Raw genomic sequence first — 19,425 nt, 5'->3', positions numbered from 1 at the left:
AACTGGACTGTGTTACACAAGGTACATCAGCTGCCTACAACTTGAGCTGTGTTCTTAGAAATTATGCCCCTAAGATACTGCATTGGTAACTTTGGATTTGTTTAATATAGAGGAAGGTGCGGTCACTGGAGAACTAGTGGACCCTCCTGTAAATCCTCTTGAGGTTAGATAACAAAAGTAGAGGGAGTTTTGAGGGTTAGGGCTCTTCTTTCATTTTCAGCAACTTTATTGTAAAACAAACATCCATCAGCGGCATGTGAGGATATGAGGATCTAACATTTGTTCCAATAAAGCATTATAGTAAGTGGCCATTCTAGCAGAAAATTAAAGGAGTTAATTATGACACAAAAAATAAGTTACTTGAAAAACAGGACCCCACTGATCCCCACCTGTTACACACTTGTGTAAGAGCACTTGTAATTCCCTTGCCTTGAATGTGGGGTTTATCCTAACAGGAAGGTAAACATGACAGGATGTCACTTCTGAGATTGGGACATCCAAGGGCTGTGGCTTCGGCCTGCACCCTGTTGACTCGCCTCGGAGCCCTGGCTCTGGGGCAGCAAGGTGCTGTGTGAGTACCACTGTGGAGAGGCCCCCAGTACAACCTGTGAGAAACACCCTGCAGACAACCACTGGGCTCAAAAACAAGCAACGCCTTAATTGCAGCCCTGCGAGAAACTTTGAGGTAGAGACACTTGGCTGAGACTTGCTGCATCCTAACCCACAGAAACTGATATGTTTTAAACCCACTGCATTCTGGGTAATTTGTTATGCAGCAACAGTTAATACAAAGATGTAAGGTAATGAAAGCATTTGGGGTATCCTTCCAGTTCACATTTCAGGAGTAAATGACTAGTCCTTCCTCTCTGGGCCATATCTGCTCAGGCATGGTCATTGTTGATAAGACGGGTATCAGAACCATCCCTACCCCCCAGCCCAAGACAGGCAAACCAGAAATGAATAAGGAAGGAAGGTAACTTGGTTAGAGGAGTGCTGGTTTTATTGAGTTTCTATATACTTCAAAAATGAGATGTGAGGTGCCCTTTAGGAATTTATTTAAAGGTAAAGCCACTTGAGAGAGCTGAGAGTATCAACAAAAATCATTACTATTATAGGACAGGTTGAATTCCGAGTTTCCTTGAACATAAAGCTAAGGGGGAGACGTTGGGTGGTGACTCACTTGCATTTCGTTCCCCAGCACAAAGCAGCTCGCTGTTCCCAGCAAGAGCAATGCAAGCTGCTGGCAGGTGCACCTGAAGCCCCCAGAAGCTCCTGTGAATCACCATAGTTGCCATTTCAGTGAGAAATATTTTGACAGTAGAGAAGCTTTTAGAAATGTTTTTATTTCTTGCCTTCTATAAAAAGTAAAAGAAATAAATGAACAAATATAGCTAGAAACTCACCAAGCTATAGAATTTGTGAAATTCTGCTGTTTATCAAGCTTGCATATAGTAGGTGCCTGGCTCTGAAATAATCTTAACAGCACAAGAAAATATGAATAGACTCATGGATATGGACAAGCGTGGCAACTATAGGGCGGAGAAGGGTGAGTATAAGGATAACACATGGTAATGGAAAAAATGCAATAAACTCACTGAGCCACTTTAAAAAGATGAATACAATTATTACACCTCATGCTAAAAAGTTCCCATTGGCAACCGGGACAGCGCTGGGAGGCTCTCGTTTCTCGCCCATCTGAACGGGAGCAGAAACCCTGCACTGACTGGACGTATGGTCAGAGGGTGTTGGTTAAAACATAATGCCCTACGGCCCCAGAGTAAGACACCTACTGTGTGCCATGCCCCTGACTGCTGCTGGGTGAAGCTATCAGATCCATTACAGCTTTGTTCGGCATTTACCCCCTCTCACCCATGAGAGAACAGCGCCCACGTTTTTTCTCTCCTGAGTAAATGACTGAAGACCAGGAAACACCTGTTCCTCAGGACCGTTCACTGCAGACAGTGAACAAATCCCTGCCCTACCCACCGTCCCCCAGGGAGGGAAGAGCCTGGAGAATGAGGCATCTTGGCATTTGCTACAATGCGGTATTATCCAAACTGAGTTCCCCTCTGGGTGCTGGCAAAGACTCACCATTTAGTGTGCCAAATCCAAAGTGTTTTACAAGAAATGTTTTCAATTACTGTAACAAACTACTTGAACACATGTAACAGATTTCTGAATCTGGTAGCCAGTTCTGATTGGGTCAGTGTGGGCACTACACAGAGGTGTGATTTTGGGTTCCAAAGGGAAAGAAGCCAATTTAGTCTCAAGTTTTTAGACTCTATGTTCACCCGATCTTTATTAGACTTCCCGATGGGTTCAGGTTCTGGTGGCTTCTCTCTTCCTTACCCACCTCTGAGCATCAGTAAGAAAACAAAATGTGAGAAAGGAGAAGCAAAGGAACCCCTAAACCTCAACCTGAAATGATCCACCTTGCTTAGCTGCCTCTCGTTCAGACGCCCTGCAGAGCCGGTGGCCGTCTTTGGTGTGCCTTCAAAGGACGTGTCCTCGGTGAATTGGGCTGTGGGAGTCTCAGACCCGGAGGGCCCTAGGCTCGGACTCATTCCACCTCCTCCTTTCACAGAGGAGACCTCAAGAGGGAAAAGCGATTTGCAGGCATGAAGGGATAGGAAGAGAACTTGGGTCCCCAGTCAGGAGAGAGGGACCTGTGTCTGCATATCGTTGATGGGGGTCTCTGCACTTCGGCTTCACCTGAGAGTTCTCTGTGGACAGTAGGCAGCCTCGTCCCGGAGAGTGCCAGGCTCCAGTCCTGCAGCGAGGGCTTCGGGACTTGCTCTAGCAGCCAGGGTCAGGGATGCTGGGCAGGAACTAGGTTCATCTCAGGAGAATACTATTCCCTCATTTTCCAGTGTCAGGGAAATAGACGACCTGTGATGTTTTTTTAAAGCCACAAAAGAGTTTAAGATTATAAAATTTGATACTTTTAAAGCCAATAAAAATGAAAGACTTCCCTATAGATGATGCTCACATTTTGATTCATTTCCACTCAGGCATGCAATCGTCCTCACTAGTGTATAAGACAGTTTTCAATGTCCCTCGAGAAAAAAAATTCATGTCCATTATAATGTAAATAAAATGTAGAGCAAAAAGGGGGAACTCAGTAATTCCACTCCAGATTCTGTCAGAAAGTTATCTATGGCAGCAATCCAAAATAGCCAATAACCAAGGTCTGGTTTAACAATTAAATGGCACATGAGTGCTGTGGAGTTGGCAGCTTTTAAAAACTTTCATAATGAACATCGGGAAAATATCTATATTCTAATAGTTTGCTACTCAAAGTGGGACCCCGGTTCCAGCACCCATCACTGCCAGTCAGAGCCTGCACTTCAACAAGATCCCCAGCTCTTCGGGTTCTTATTAAAGTCTGAGGAACATCTTGGGAGGGGGGGTGCACTGCAATACTGATTTATAATTATCCAAAAAAAAAGTATATCTATGTGGTCACAGATTGGAAGTTAATTTGCAAAATTTAAAATAGATTACAGTGAGATACTCCTCCCTACCCACACAAAGTGCCTGGCCTGCAGTATGTAGATCCCTAATCACTGACAGCTATCAAGGAGTTGATACTTTCCTGGGCTTTACTTTTCTTTCTTTTGTTTTTCTGTTTTTAAGATTTTACTTATTTATAGAGAGAGGGGAAGGTAGGGAGAAAAAGAGGGAGAGGAACATTCATCAGTTGCCTCCTGCATACACCCAAAAACAGGACCAGGCAGGCAACCCAGGCGTGTGCCCTGGCTGGAATTGGACTGGCGGCCTTTTGCTTTACAGTACGACCCCCCGACAGAGCCATGCTGGCCAGGGCTGTCCTGGGCTTTTCTTTTTTCAAAGTGCATTCCTTAATTTTCTGGTTAAATCACATTTTGAAAACTTAAAAGACTATAAGGATATTAATATGTTGTGCTTCTTTTTCAACCATACATTAAAGCTGCTTAAATCTTGTTTTTCTTTTTGCCTCAGCTATCAGGAAGCATAGAGCTGAATTTAATAACTCAGTGCCGTAATTCTATTAGCCTTGCTTTCTGGAATACTTGTTTTCCTTTTATGACTTTTGTTTTCTATTTTATTAGGTTTTTCTAGTATATGTCTTACAAATCACTTCAAATGCTTTCTGAAAATCAGGGTGCAAATGACAGTAATGAGTTCTAAAAGTTGTTCTTTTTTGCCAAACTCCACAGAAAGATGAGTTTATGAAGCCACCTGCCCGTTTTAAAATCTTTCTTCTCTCCCTGTTCTTTTTCCACTTCTCAGGACACAAGTAAAACTCAAGCATTCCTGTTAGCCCCTCAGTGAAGGGCTCAGATGCCAGCTAGCTCCTCCCATTCCCTAGGTCATCCCCAGGCCACCTCATGGCCCCTACAGCTCAGTCTCATGAGTCTTTCCGCCTGACAATTCAGTAAGGAAGCAGAAGCCACAGCCCATCCAAGGTCACGCAGACCACCCCACAGTGGAATTACTCACCGACCCTGCAGCTGCCTCAGACTTCCTCTGCAATGAAAAAGAGAAGGAACAGTGCTTGTTTACAACCAAGCCTTGTTTTCAGGAGAATTCCCCAACAATTCCTCTTATTCATTCTCAAGAAAGCTTGCACTCTTTGTTCACACCGTTTATCAGGTTGTAATTCCATGTAGCTAGATTGTCTCCATTATCAGAACCTAAGGTCCAATTTAGACTTCTTCCCTCACCACTGCACCCCCAGGGCTGGAAACTGTCGGTGGGCAACTGAGCACAGGAGCTGATATTGGTTGGGCAGATGGATGATGTAAGAAGTGGAGATACTAGAAAGACAGATGGGGGGAGAACTAATATTGATTAATCCCCTATAATATGCAAGCATTGTTAGTGTTTTGTGTGCACTCTCTAATTTCAGCACAATCTTTTATTTTTCTTGAGATATAATTCACTAATATAAATTTTATTCCACTTGGTTATTTTAAGGATATTCACGAGGGACTTCGGGCAAGATGGAGACATAGGTGGACGCACCGTACCTCCACGCACAACCAAGATTAGAACAACAACAATTTAGAGCTAGAATAACACTCAGAACTGATAGAGAATTTATCTGAATGGAAGTCGGACAGCCAAGAAGTTGAAGTAGACCCGTTCATCCAGACCAGTAGGAGGGGCTGAGAGGAGGAGTGGGCGCGCGGCGCAGCACGTGGAGGTCAGGGAGAACTGGGCACATAAGGCAACCGGGAGCGCGTAAGCCTTCTGGGACACAGCGGTGGGCCCTGAGTATGCAAGTGGCGGCTGGCAGACCCAGTGAGGTGGCATTGTGGACCAGGGCAGAGAGCACAACCCAGGATCCCAGAGAAGGGACTGAAATCCCAGGAGAACAGAGCTACTGCCATTGTTCCCTCCCAGCTCCACCCCCACATAAACGTCACAATCTAGCGACTGGGGTGCCCAGCCCCGGTGAACACCTAAGGCTCTGGCCCTCACCATAACAAGAGTGACCAGACTGGAAAAAAAAAAAAAGGGGAGAGAGAGAGACATGTCTCCAACAGAAGAACAGATCAGTCCCCCAGGACTCATCCTTTTGAGCGACCAAGAAATAGCCAATCTATCAGATGCACAGTTCAAAACACTGGTGATCAGGAAGCTCATGGAATTGGTTGATTTTGGGCACAAATTACATGAAAAAAAATGCAGGTTACCATAAAAGAGATGAAGGAAGATGCACGCAGAACCAATAGTGAAGGGAAGGAAACTGGGACTCAAAACAATAGAGTGTACCAGAAGGAAGAAAAAAACAACCAAGCAGGAAAGAATGAAGAAATAAGAATTCAAAAAAATGAGGAGAAGCTTAGGAACCTCCAGGACATCTTTAAACGTTCCAACATCCAAATTATAGGGGTACCAGAAGGGGAAGAGGAAAAGCAACAGATTGAGCACATATGTGAACAAATAATAAAGGAGAACTTCCCCATTCTGGCAAAGGAAATAGACTTCCAAGAAATCCAGGAAGCTCAGAGAGCCCCAAAGAAGTTGGACCCAAGAAGAAACACATCAAGGAACATCATAATTACATCAGCCAAGGTAAAAATGAAGGAGAGAATCCTAGAAGAAGCAAGAGATAAAGGGACAGTAACCTACAAAGGAGTTCCCATCAGACTGTCAGCTGATTTTTCAAGAGAGACCTTACAGGCAAGAAGAGGCTGGAAAGAAATATTCCAAGTCATGAAAGACAAGGACCTATATCCCAGATTGCTCTATCCAGCAAAGCTCTCATTTAGAATGGAAGGGCAGATAAAGTGCTTCTCAGATAAGGTCAAGTTAAAGGAGTTCATCATCACCAAGCCCTTATTTTATGAAATGCTAAAGGGACTTATCTAAGAAAAGAAGATAAAGAAAAAAACATGTATAGTAAAAGGACAGCAAACTCACAATTATTAACAACCACACCTAAAGCAAAACCAAAAGAAACTAAGCAAACAACTAGAACAGGAACAGAACCACAGAAATGGAGATCACATGGAGGGTTAGCAAGAGGGGAGTGGGAGGAGGAGAGAGGGGGAAAAGGTACAGGAATAAGTAGCATAGAATGTAGGTTGAGAATAGATAGAGGGAGGGTAAGAATAGTATGGGAAGTGTAGAAGCTAAAGAAATTATAAGTATGACACATGGACATGACTAAAGGGGGGGATATGGGTGGGAGAGGGTGTACAGAGTGGAGGGGAGTGAAGGGGGGAAAAAATGGGACGACTGTAATAGCATAATCAATAAAATATATTTTTTTAAAAAAAGGATATTCACTCGGTTGTGCAAGCATCACTGCTACCTAATTCAAGGACGTTTTTGTGCAAGGAGCTCTGTGCCCATTAGCAATCGCTCCCAATTTCCCCCTCCTCCTAGCCCCAGGCAACTACCACCTTGTGTCTCTATGGATTTGCCTGTTCTGAACATTTTTTATGAATGGGATCATGCAATATATGGTCTTTTGTGTCAGGCTTCTTTCACTTACTGTAATTTTTTCAAGATTCATCCATATTGTAGCAATTTTCAGTCCTTCATTCCTTTTTATGGCTGAATAATATTCCATTGTATGGATTTATACATATTCTTTATCCACTCATCAGTCGATGCACATCAGGGTTGTTTCCACGTTTTGACTATTGTGCTTCTATGAACATTCATCCACAAGTTTTATGTGAACATGCATTTCCAATTTCCTTGCATATACACCTAGGAGTGGAATTCCTGGGTCACATGGTAACTCTATGTTTAGCTGTTTGAGGACAGCCATTCTGTTTGCCACAGCAGCTGCAAAATTTTACATTTTCACCACCAGTGTATGAGGGTTCCAAGTCCTCAAATGCTCACTAACACTTCCTTATCCTTTTTATTATAGCCTTCCTAGTGGGTGTGAAATGCTATCTCATTGTGGTTTTGAATTACATTTTCCTAATGACTAATGATGTTGAGGATCTCCATGTGCCTTTGGACATTTGTATGTCTCCTTTGAAGAAATGCCTGTTCAAATCCTTTGCCCATTTAAAAAATTATGTTATTTGTATTTTTATTTTTGAGTTATAAGAGCTCTTAATATGTTCTGGATACTAGAATTTTAATTATGATTTGCAAATAATTTCTCCCAATATGTAAGTTGTCTTTTCACTTTCTTTTTTGAAAATATATTTTATTGATTATGCTATCACTTTCTTGGTAGTGTCCTTTGAAGCACAAAGTTTTCAGTTTTGATGAAATCCAATTTATCTATTTTTCTTTCGGTTGCTTGTGTATTAGTTCCTATATCTTAGAAACCATTGCCTAATCCAAGGTCATGAAAATGGACATTTATGTTTTCTTCTAAGAGTTTTATAACTTTATATCTTACATTTAGATGTTTGATCCATTTTGAGTTTTATATATGATATAAGGTAGGTAGTCCAACTTAATTTCTTTTGCATGTAGATATCTGGTATCCCCACACCATTTATTGAAGACTGTTATTTCCCCCATATATAGGTGTTGGCATCTTTGTTGAAAATCAGCCCGAGATGTTGAGTTTATTTCCGGACTATTTATTTATTTATTCCATTATCATTTATCCCCTCTATGGACTCTCAAATGCATTCCATTGGTCTGTGTGTCTGCTCTTTTGCAGGTACCACACTATCCTGATTACTGTAGCTTGGAAGCAAGTTGTGAAATCAAGACATGTCCACCTTCTCACTTTTTCTTCTTCAATACGGTTTTGGCTATTCTGGATCTCTTGTATTTCCATATGAATTTTAGATCAGCTTGCCAATTTCTGCAAAAAGCCAGCTGGGATTTTGATAGTGATTGCACAGAATCTGTAGATCAGTTTGGGGAATATTGCCATCTTAACTATATGAAGTCTACTGATCCATGAACATGAATATTTTCATTTATTTAAGGCTTTAATTTTTGTCAACAATGTTTTACAATTTTCATGTATAGGTTTTGCACTTCTTTGTTACATTTTTTCCTATTTTATTCTTTTTTATTCTTTTTTATGCTATTGTAAAGGAAATTGTCTTACTTTTTTTTTAGATTTCATTTATATTTTAGAGAGAGGGGAAGGGAAGGAGAGGGCGAGAGGGGGACAAACATCAATGTGTGAGAGAAACATCAATCAGCTGCCTCTCGCACGCCCCTGTCTGGGGGCCTGGCCCACAACCCAGGCCTGTGCCCTGACCAGGAATCCAAAAGTGACCCTTTGGTTTGCAGGCTGGCACTCAACCCACTGAGCCACATCAGCCAGGATGAAATTGGTTTTTTAATTTCATTTCAGATTGTTCATTGTTAGTGTATACAAATCCAATAGACTTTCAATATATTTTTAATTTATTATATTTTTAGCCTCACCCTAGGACACTTTTTAATTGCTTTTAGAGAGAGGAAGGGAGAGAGAAACATCAATGCAAGAGACAAGCATCGATCAGTTGCCCCTGCAAGTGCCGAACTGGGGATTGTACACACCCGGACCAAAGATGGAACCCACAACCCAGGTGTGTGCCCTGACTGGGAATGGAACCCACAGTCTTCCTGTTACCGGACGACCTTCCAACCGAGCCACACCAGCTGGGGCACAAGTCCAACAGATTTTTGTATGTCGCTCTTAAATCCTGCAACCTTGCCAAAGTTGCATATTAGCTTTAATAGTTTTTTTTTCACGGATTATTTAGGATTTTCCATATACAAAACCATGTTATCTGTTAAAGGGTATTTTTACTTCTTCCTCTCCAAATGCAGCTTCTTTTGTTTCTTTTTCTTGACTAATTGCCCTGGTTATAAGATCCAGCACAATCTTAATAGAAATGACAAAAGCAGACGTGCTCATCCTGTTCCTGAGCACAGTCTTTTGAAGTAGGTTACTGAACTCCATGGAAACAAGGCTCAGATCAGGGAACTGAGAGTCAGAGACATTAAGTAACTTCTGCGAAGTCACACAGTTAGTTAACAAGGGGCCAAAATTTAAACCCAGCTCTGACTCCAAAGCCCGTACTCATTTTCCATTGCTTCCTTAACCCCTAGAGAGTAGATTAACAAGTACATACTTGTGCATGGCTCATGTCCACCTTCATTGTTTCATTTACGCCACACAGTAACTGAGGCAGCAGAGCAGCGGTGAGTGCCCCCATTTCACTGGAAAGAACACTGAGGAAAAGCGACTCCAAAGAACTAGGATTCATACAATAGTTAAGATTTGGAAGCAGCCCAAGTGCCCATCAGTAGATGAGTGGAAAAGAAAGCTGTGTTACATTTACACAATGGGATACTACTCAACCATTAAAAAAATAGGAAATCTTACCCTTTGCCATGGAGTGGATGGACCTGGAGAACATTATACTAAGTGAAATAATCCAGTCAGAGAAAGACAAATACCTTCAGAGTTCACTCATATATGGAATCTAAGGAACAAAATAAACAAGCAAAGTAGAAACAGACTCAGAGAACAGACTGACAGCTGTGAGGGGGAGGGTTAGGGAGCTGGGTGAAAAAGGTAAAGGGATTAAGAAAAAAAAAAAACCTTCAAGACACAGACAACAGTGGGGTAATAACCAGAGGTGGGGGGTGAGGGAGGCAAAAGAGGGTGAAGGGGGATAATGATGATGGAAGGAGACTTGACTTGGGGTGGTGAACACACAACACAACATACAGATGATGCATTACAGAATTGTGCACTTGAAACCTGTATAATTGTATTAACCAGTGTCACCCCAATAAATTCAATTATAAACAAACAAACAGAATTGGGATTCAAGCTCTGCTCTCCTGACCCAACTTTGTGCTTTGACAGAAGCAATAACTACTTCATTGAGTAGCCAGATGTGTTCAGGAAGATTATGTGGGTGTTTTCTAACAGGTAATAAAAAGAATAAATTGAATTCTGTATGATAGTGAGAGGACTAATGCGTACAGAGGAGGAAATCTGAAAAGATCCAAGGCAACATACATGGGGTACAGAAGGAGAGGAGGGAAGGGAGGAAAGGAACGTGAATTGACATTTTGATGAGTGAAGAAAGTGTCAAAGGAAGAAAGCCAGCCATCTCTTTATAAGAAAGCACTTTAAAGAGAAATTAATATGAATAAAATTTCTTTCTAGCTAAAAGAATCCCCTCTGAGAAAAAAAGAATACAAGTGAGTAATATAAAGATGCTCCACACACGTGTCCAGGCGGATTTAAGGGTGGCCCTCGAGGCCCAGAGCCAAGCAGCCCCCTGTGGAGCTCCTGGGAGAGCCCCCTTGACGCAGAAAGTTGTGCAGGTTGCTGGGGTCCCCACCTCCATCCTTTCCTCACAGGGCTGCTGTGAGGGTTACGTAAAAATGTCCTCTAAGAACAAACCTTACATCACTCCTGCACACAGAGGAGCTCCACAAACACTAGTTCCATTTCCCTTCCCTTTATGGGGTCAGCAAGGGACCCAGGCCTGAAGCATCCCCAGGACCCTCCAGTAGAACTGTATCTCTCTCCTCCGTCCACCTTGGTCCAGCTCATTCTGGTAATTTGGTTTCCATCTTTAACCACATAACAGGTTTGTGAATCTCTCTTCTCCAACCTCCAGAGAAGGGTGAGATGTTTCCAGTTACCTCCCTGTGGAGAAGTGGGCCCCGGGCTGAGCCACAGAAGACCTGAGTGCCATGCTCCTCCTTGCTCCCACCTTCTGGGAACCTGTAGGTGGTCTCCCTTGAAGGCTTCAGGTGCTTCCCTGGAAAGCCTTTGGTCACAGGGGAAAAGGGAGTTTGGCTGTGTCTTCTTGTTCAGGTTCAAGGGTGATATGAAGACAACTCTGGGGAATGGAGACTGGAGAGGTCTCTGGGGTGTGACAGGCCCCTCATAGTGGCCACCTGCATTTCGGGATTCACAGGGTGTGAGACGGGCCCAGCCCTATGACAAGGTGATAAAATGTGTGCACTGAAAGGTTAGTGCCTCAAGATAGAGGAAGAGCCCGTGAGAAACAGGAGCCCTGGAGGAAGGGAGGCCATTGGAAGCGGTCAGAGGAGGCTTCCCAAAGGGTCTGCCAGTGTGTCCAGGGTCAGCTGCATCGGACTTTTATGCTTGAGGGGTAGGATTTGGAAGAGAGGAAACTGAAACAGGATGGGCACATGGAGAGCCCCAAAGCTACCCTCACCCCAGGGAGTGCAGTCCAGGAGCTGTCGCTTCTGTACCGTAACCTGCCTTTCTCCTTCCCCCACAAGTCATCCCTTCTGCTCACCTGTCATCCCCTTAGCAAACCCCCAGGGTTACTTCAAGAGCCAGCCTCTGGCCCGCTTTCTAGGGGGAGGCCACACCTGGCTCCCCAGGTGGATCAGGACTCGCCCCGCACACCCAGAGAATGCAGGGGACAGGAGAACACCCTTTCACCTGGAGCAGCCTCTGCCCCACAGGCCTGTCACCTGCCGTATTGCAACCCTCCACTGGACTTTGGCCTTTGAGACAAGAGCTGAGTCCGATTGGACTTGGTGTCCCCACCTCTTGGCCAGAGGCGAAGTCTCCGGGACTGGCTGAGAGGAAGCCCCACCTCCCTGGGGGAGGACGGGTTACCTTGTCCATCGGCCTTGTAGTCGTCAGGGAGCAGCTTGTCCTGCCGGTAGCCCAGCACGAAGGCCAGGAAGGAGAGGATGAGGGCGTCTCCAATGCTCAGGATGGCCAGCATGAAGGCCCAGCGGATGGTGCAGTGGCCCAGCGTGTACTTGCCGGTCTGCTCCCCACACATGCGCCGCACCTCGCTGGAGTCCCAACCATCTGGGTAGACCAGGCAGCCAATCATCAGGCCTGTGGCTGAGGGGGTGGGGACAGATGTGTCAGTCCAGGTGTGCTCAGCCTGCCACCTCCCGACTCACATTGCTGCCATCTTGTCACCTCCCTTCTCCTTGTGCTAACAGCCTTGAGAAGCACGAGGGGCAGCTCCCACCATCCTTCTTGTAGAACACAGGGGAGAAAACGGAGGCTCCAAGAGCTAAAGCAGCTTCCCTGAAAGCCAGCGGACGGAGAAAGAGAACAGAGCCAGGCCCCGCAGCCCCGGGCAGGTTCTGCCTCAGTGACAAGGGGTCCGACCAGGCCCTTGGCCATGCTCCTCACTTTGGACTTAAGGAGGCGCCACCTACCCTTGCTTTGAAGCCCCCAAAACCTGGTCCCGGCCCAGAAAACCCATCACTCCTAAGATGTATGTAATCTTCTTCATATTTCAACGTCTCTGAAACAAGTGTTAACGAGAAAGTTTCAGGCCATAGTTTAATTACGAGTATTGGGTTGGCCAAAAAGTCCATATTTTTTTTACATAAAATTAAAGACACAGTTTTCATTTTCACCAATAATTTTATTGATTTGGATATTCTGAGTATGTTGACTATCTCCCACGTGGTATGATTCTGATTGTTCTCAATTAATGTCTCAACAATTTGATCACTATCTGCTTCAACTGGTCTCCCCGACTGTGGAGCATCGTCCAGTGAGAAATCTCTAGCACAAACCTTTGCAACCCACTTTTGACACATTTGATCAGTCACAGCACCTTCTCTGGACAGCCTCTGCCCTACAGGCCTGTACAAATATTTTTTTGTGTTTCAGTTGTGTTTTTACCTTTCTTGAAATAATGAAGCATAATATGCTGAAAATGTTGTGTGTTTTCTGCCATCATCAATATTAAAATGGCTACATAAAAATTCACCAATTTTGCCCTGGCTGGTGTGGCTTAGTGGATTGAGTGCGGGCCTGTGAACCAAACAATCACAGGTTCAATTCCCAGTCAGGGCACATGCCGGCATTGCAAACCAGGTCCCCAGTGGGGGGTACACGGGAGGCAACCACAAATTGATGTTTCTCTCTTTCTCCCTCCTTACTCTTGCTCTAAAAATAAATAAATAAAAATCTTTTCTAAAAATTCACCAATTTTGATGTTTTTTAAAATGCATGCTGATATGACAGCTGTCACAATACAATCTAACAACATTGTTTCAAATAAAGTTAAAGACAACTAAGCATCTAGAGCCATCTTATGGAAAAAAAACAAACAAACTTTTTGGCCAATCCAATATTTTCCTTTTTACAGCACATAGAGTACCGGTGTGCCCTGCAACCCGGGTATCTTAGAGTCAGTGAGCACAGGACTTATTCCAGCCGAGTCTCTCACTGCTTTCTTGGTGAACCTTCCATTCAAGCCATTGCATCTCCTCATTCTTACCCAGGACAGCACAGCACAGCTGCCCATGCTTTCCTGAATCTAAGAATCCCCTGGAAGGTGTGTTTAAAAATGCTGATTCCTGAATAGGGGTGGGATCAGGAACCACTTTTTTTTATTCTCACCAAGGACACACCCACTGATTTTAGACAGAGTGGAAGGGAGGGGAGAAACATCAATGGATTGCCTCTCACATGCGCCCTGACTAAGGACCAAACCCACAGCCCAGGCGTGGGCCCTGACCAGGAATCAAAACCACGACCCTCCAGTTTATGGGATGATGCTCCAACCAACTGAGCCACACCAGCCAGGGCAGCAGCTGCGATTTCAAAAGCACCACTCCGGGTGGTTGTCTCAGAGGGAGCAGCCAGGAACTCTCACTTCAAGCCCTGCTCTTTGCTAACTACCTATGTGACTGGGAGCAAGCTACTTACACTTTTTTTGTCCCTGTTTCCTCATTTGTAAAATAGGGATAATGACAGTACCCATCTGTTTAGACTGCACTGAGAGTCAGACGAATTAATATTGGAAAACTGTTCAGACCAGTGCCTGGCACACGCCTGGCACTCGTGAGTGTTACTCCCATAGTGCCCCCCACGCTTTCATTGACTTGGTATTCACAGCCACAAAGTCCATTTCCCCCTCCCCCACTGCTCTCATGCCTCGTCACCAAACCACCACCCCAGCCTCGCTACACAGACAGGTGACATAATCCTGGGGTGTGACTGCAGGAACCCTGAGCACAGCCACCATGTGGCTAGGGCCGCCTTCTTTCCCTCCCAGGCCCTGCTTCCTCAGGCAGAAGGGTCTTTAGTCTTGAGGCTGTGCCTTCCCAGGAGCCCCTTGGAGCAGCACCTCTCAGGACCCAGAGTTACCTAATGGGGGCTTCGCTGGCTCCTGTGAGGAGGGTCAGCAGAGCACACAAATGCTCAGGGAAGTATGACGATCAGGGTTCCGTCTTCCTTTCAAGTCTATCAACCCTCCTTTGATTGTTTTATAGGAGGAGCTCATTTATATTGTTCTTTTATAGATCACAAAGTACTTTGTGTAGCATTTTGCTCTTGACCCTAACAATAGTCCTGTGAAGTAGGCCATACACAAATGTCCCATTTTACCGACTACAAACTGAGGTCTCAGAGAAACTGTGACCGGCCCAGTCCTCCAGCTATGGCAGAGCCAAGACCTGAGCTTGGGACTCCTTTCTGGACTTCAGAGTTAATTTCCTCTACTCCCAGACTATGACATCTCTCCAAAGAGCTGAATGTGTTTAGTGGTGACACTTCAGACTTAGTGACAAGCTCAAAAGTGTTTCAGCAAGATACTCAGGTAAAACCTGTGGGCTTCCCCTCTTGGTATGAGAACAGCCTTTGGTGCCCCGCATGGCCCCTGGATTAACTGGGGTGGCGGGGGATGGGGGAAGACACACACACACACACACACACACACACACACACACACACACATGCTCGTGCACAGGTGAATGTGGACAGGAGCCACCCTCTAGACTTTTCTCCCCAGCGCTTCTCCCCTTGGCCCCTTCCCCTTCCACACTGTCTCCCTATGGCGGCTCGGGGAAAGAGCCCAGGGCCTCGGACTTGGAAGCAAGTTGTCACTATGGGCACCACAGCCCTCTGTAAGCACCCCACCCTTCTACCTCTGGTCCTGGGCACTGTGGGGTCAGCCCCATTTGTGGTGTCTCGGGGCTCTAAGTAGAGGCCAGCATGGTATAAGGTATTAGGCAAGTTTACTTACCCTTCGTGACTTCCATACTCTCCTCTGTAAAATAGGGATAATAACACCTGACTCAAAGCAGGGTTATGAGGATTCAGTGTGATTATGGAAAGTTTACTACAGTGTCTGGTACATGGTCAGTGGCCAACTAACATTAGCTGTTGCTCTTGTTATTGGCATTGAAGTCAGATGGACACAACCTGGGTGGGTGTGGATGTCATCGGGGCTGTTCACACTATTCCAGGTGCACAGGAGGATTCCACTTCCTTGACCCCCTCCCTCCCTTGAAGTTAGGCAAGGCCATCTGACTTCCTTGGCCAATGAAATGTGTGCATTTCTAGGCCGGACCATCTGACAGGTGGGGAAGACCTTCTAGAGCTCCCTGTCCCTCTGCAGTGACAGATGATGCTCTGTGAGCCTGGGCTTCAGTAGAGAACAGTGAGGGCAGAGCCCCCAACTGACCCTCAGGGAGTGCATACCATGAGGGGGACATAAACCCTAAACCTTAATTTTAAGCCACTAAGATCTGAGAGTTGTTGGTACTGTGGTATCACTACAGCCGTCCTGACTGATAAAGTTGGGTTTTGTGATTGTTATATTTCCTGAGCACCTGCCCTGTGTCAGGCACTGCACAAAATGTTTTGCATGCATTACATCATCCCAACCTCACAAGAACCCTGTGAAAGGAAGTGCTGTTGCTACGTTATACAGATGAGGTCGCCAAGACTCCAAGAGACAAGCAACTTGCCCTGCCAGTGTTTGTAGGAGCTGGGACCATCCTCGGCCTGCCCCTGGCATCCAGAAGCTCATCTGTTATTGGTAAGGCACAGCCCACACGGGTCCAGTCATCAGTCCTCTTTCCCTTCTCCTGCTCCCTTTCTTGGTCCCAGGCTTCTAGCAAGGTAGAGCTAACTGGTTAAGGCCTCTTCAGATAGATGCATCCCCCAGCTGCTGGCTGTGGGACACACCACCTCCTGCTCCCTCCCTTGGCTCATCTTCCCTTCCCCAGCGTGGAACAGTGGAACATGACACCACCTTCGCTCTCCCTCAATGTAAATGTTTCATGCGATGGTCCCTGGCCACCCCGGCTAACAGTGTCTCCAGTTCCATGACCCAAAGTCTGGCTCATATGGCCAGGTGACCCCTCCCCCACCCAGGCCCTCCCAGTACTGCCTGTTTGGCAAATGACACCTGTTGTGAGAGGTTGGGGGAGGGGCAGTGCAGAGAAGGAGAGGGATGGTTGTGTTCCCAGCATCCTACAGCTCTGATGTCAGGGCCAGCTGGCAGCTCGCCAGGGTCTGTTCTACCCCACTTCATCACGGAACTGCTAAATCTTCATTCCCCTTCTTCCTCCCACTGCCCACCAAGGCTCGTTTCATCCCTACCCCAGCCTTCCCCTCATCGTACAGAGAGACTGCCGAAGAGAGGGTTATGGGGATGCGGGCAGCTCTAAGGCTGGTGAAAGGCTTGGGTACAAGATTAGAAATCAAAGGTTCTGTCCCTCACTACCTGTGTGCTCAAATTAACCCCCAGAGCCTTATGTGTAAAATGGAAGGAACGCCCACTTCACTGCTTCGTGACGAGGCTGCTGACACGTCCAGGTGACATGTGCGAAGGCACCCAGCAAATCATCACACTACATCAGTGTGCTGCGACTCTGCCTCCGTTCTCCTAGGTGCTTGGTTGCCAGCTGATCTGCTATAGCTTGGCCAAGTCTTACCAGCTCTCTCAGCCCCAAATTCCTTATCTATAGTTGCGGGGGGGCGGGAACTGTAGCTCTCTGGGGTTTCCTCCAACTCAGACATGGATCTTGAGATTATATGTTAATTGTCTGGGATTCTGATCCATGTTTCATTCTGCCAGTTCAGGATAGCACTGCTTTTCATTCTAGTCAACCGCAGCGAAGCAGTTCCACTCTTGTCTGCAGTCCCCAGCACTGCCTCGGACATCTCCCTGGTACGGACAGGCTATGCACAGTCCTTGGGGTGGGGAGGGACCAAGGGCTGCATGACAAAGTCTTAGGCCATCTCTTCCTGGGCTCTAGAGAGTAGGACCAGCTGGCCCACTGAGGCCTGCCTGGGGAAGGAGCAGGAAAAGGGGGCTGCGGAGGTCTTTCCTCTGCATACAAGTAACCACCCCCTACGTGGTTTTAAAGACCCTAGACAGTACCCACCTCCTCATCACAAAATGTCTCCCCCCTACAGCCTCAAGTATGGAACCCTATAATAAGGGACAAAGACTTTCCTTCCACAATAAAAGAGAGAACTTAAATGCAAGTTCCCGTGGGAGAGGTCACATGCAGCAGAACATCCTAAATCAGTGACTGACCTTACAGTCTTCCTTGAGAGCAGTTTGGAGGGGGAGGGAGGGGGTGAGGGCAGGACCCTGGGGATCCTTAAAGGAGAAAGGACAAATGCACAGAAGTGGGTGATGTGACATCCAAAATGTGCTTGACTGGCATCACTATTTTGCCACGTGGTTGGGTCGCATTCCCACATAGCTGATAATGGAAGCTTTCTTTTTCCTTCCTCCCAGAGTAGCAACAGCCTCTGGTGTAATAACCTGGGAGTCAGGACACCTGACTTCTTCTACCAATTAGCTGAGTGCTCCTGGGAAAGTCACTTGCCCTCTCTGGTCCTCAGTTCCTCAACTGCAAGATAAGGCAGTTGAACAATTTGGTCTCTAAGGTCCTTTCCATCACAGCCATTCTAAGAGTCTCTGCTCCTCAGAAGCTTCGGCAGAACACTGAGTAGAGCCGGGCTAAAGGAGGACAGCTGAGTAGGAGACCCAGAGCTTCCACAGAGGACGGGATGGTGCAGCTGCACCTGTGGCCTGGGGTGGGCCCCCCACCTGCCCGCCCACTATCCCTGCTCACCTGCAGCCAGCTGCATCCACGCGCAGATCTTGTAGACTGTGGCAGTGTTGCAGACGAAGAACAGGCTGAAGCAGATGATGGAGCCAATGATGAGGAACATGCCCAAGGCCACAAAGAACATGGCAGTCTTGAAGGCTCTAGAGGGGATGGAGGAGAAGTCCAAAGGGCCACCCTTGCAGATGAGCTCAGAGGAGAGCACGTTGCCCACACAGTAGGAAAAAAGGCCGAAGTAGCCTGCCTGGGGTGTGTTGACGCTGTCCCCGATCCAGTAGGGCTGGATGAACAGGGCCATGACCAGCACGGAGAAGCAGATGGTGAGCGTGCCCCACATCACGCCGACAGCCCTGGCGTTCCGCACATAGTTGGTGTGGTAGATCTTGGCGGCCTCCTGGGCAGGCAGCAGCTTCACCATGGTGAGGGCACGAGCGCCTGGGCTGAGGCCTGTGGGCTGGAAGTCGGTGTCTGTGCAGATGGGGGCCCAGAAGCAGGTCACCCTCAGCCGAGTTTGGAGAGGAGGCTGAGGTCTGGGCACAAGATGAGAGTCCCTCCAAGGTAGAGGAAAGAGAATAAATAAATGGGACAAAGATGATCTTGGCTTCTTCAGGGAAGCTTGCCCAGGTGCCTGTGTCCGCTTTAGCCGGCCTGTCTCAGATCTCCTGTCTCCTCTCAAGCCCTTGGGGGTTTCGGGCCTGCAGGCACCGCCCCGCCCCCATTTTCTGCTCAGGGCCCGGGAGAGCTCCGCCCCCTTGGGCCGGCCCCGCCTCCCTCCCTCCCTGACCTGAGCTGCTTCAGCACCGCGGCCAGCTCCCCCACCCCACCCCTGACCCCCGGAGGAGGGGCGGGCTGGGCGGCCTTGGGGTGCAGGGCGGGGCCGACGTGGAGGGAACCGAGGCCCCTCTACACTCTACCGAGCGAGAACACGAGTTGGGAGGGTGGGACTGCAGCTGTCCTGTTCCTCCCGCTAATTCCTGCCGTAAAACCGCTTCCTGAGCGTTGTCCTCATCCCATCCTCTCCCGACTCCGCCCCGGACTGCTCCATGGTCGCCCTCCCAGCACCTCTAATCCCCCCGGAGGCCAGCAAAGCTTCTTCTCATTTTATCTTCAGGTCACTGGTTTCTAGTTCCTATCTTTCAATAAACATTTCTA

The 19,425-nt window shown here is 46.9% G+C and overlaps 1 protein-coding gene across 2 annotated transcripts; it reads right to left on the bottom strand.

The window, feature by feature from the left end:
- Window positions 1-852: 852 nt before the first annotated feature.
- On the bottom strand, window positions 853-19,000 carry LHFPL5 (LHFPL tetraspan subfamily member 5). Of its 2 annotated transcripts, XR_006786160.1 has the most exons (5): window positions 18,280-19,000; window positions 12,038-12,274; window positions 4,483-4,509; window positions 2,990-3,056; window positions 853-2,889 (listed from the first exon to the last, which is right to left on the bottom strand). XR_006786160.1 is itself a non-coding variant. In XM_045843475.1 (4 exons), exons 1-3 carry the CDS (start codon window positions 18,689-18,691, stop codon window positions 4,499-4,501), a joined length of 660 nt encoding a protein of 219 aa, XP_045699431.1. In that variant the 5' UTR covers window positions 18,692-19,000; the 3' UTR covers window positions 853-2,889; window positions 4,483-4,498. The 2 variants fall into 2 exon arrangements, 1 of the variants encoding a protein (XP_045699431.1); XM_045843475.1 differs by lacking the exon at window positions 2,990-3,056.
- Window positions 19,001-19,425: the final 425 nt, after the last annotated feature.

The sequence above is a fragment of the Phyllostomus hastatus genome, unplaced genomic scaffold (assembly GCF_019186645.2).
Source record: "Phyllostomus hastatus isolate PE091 unplaced genomic scaffold, TTU_PhHast_1.1 phas_contig_40, whole genome shotgun sequence".
Classification (NCBI taxonomy): Eukaryota; Metazoa; Chordata; class Mammalia; order Chiroptera; family Phyllostomidae; genus Phyllostomus; species Phyllostomus hastatus.
This window is presented reverse-complemented; position numbering and strand designations above follow the sequence as displayed.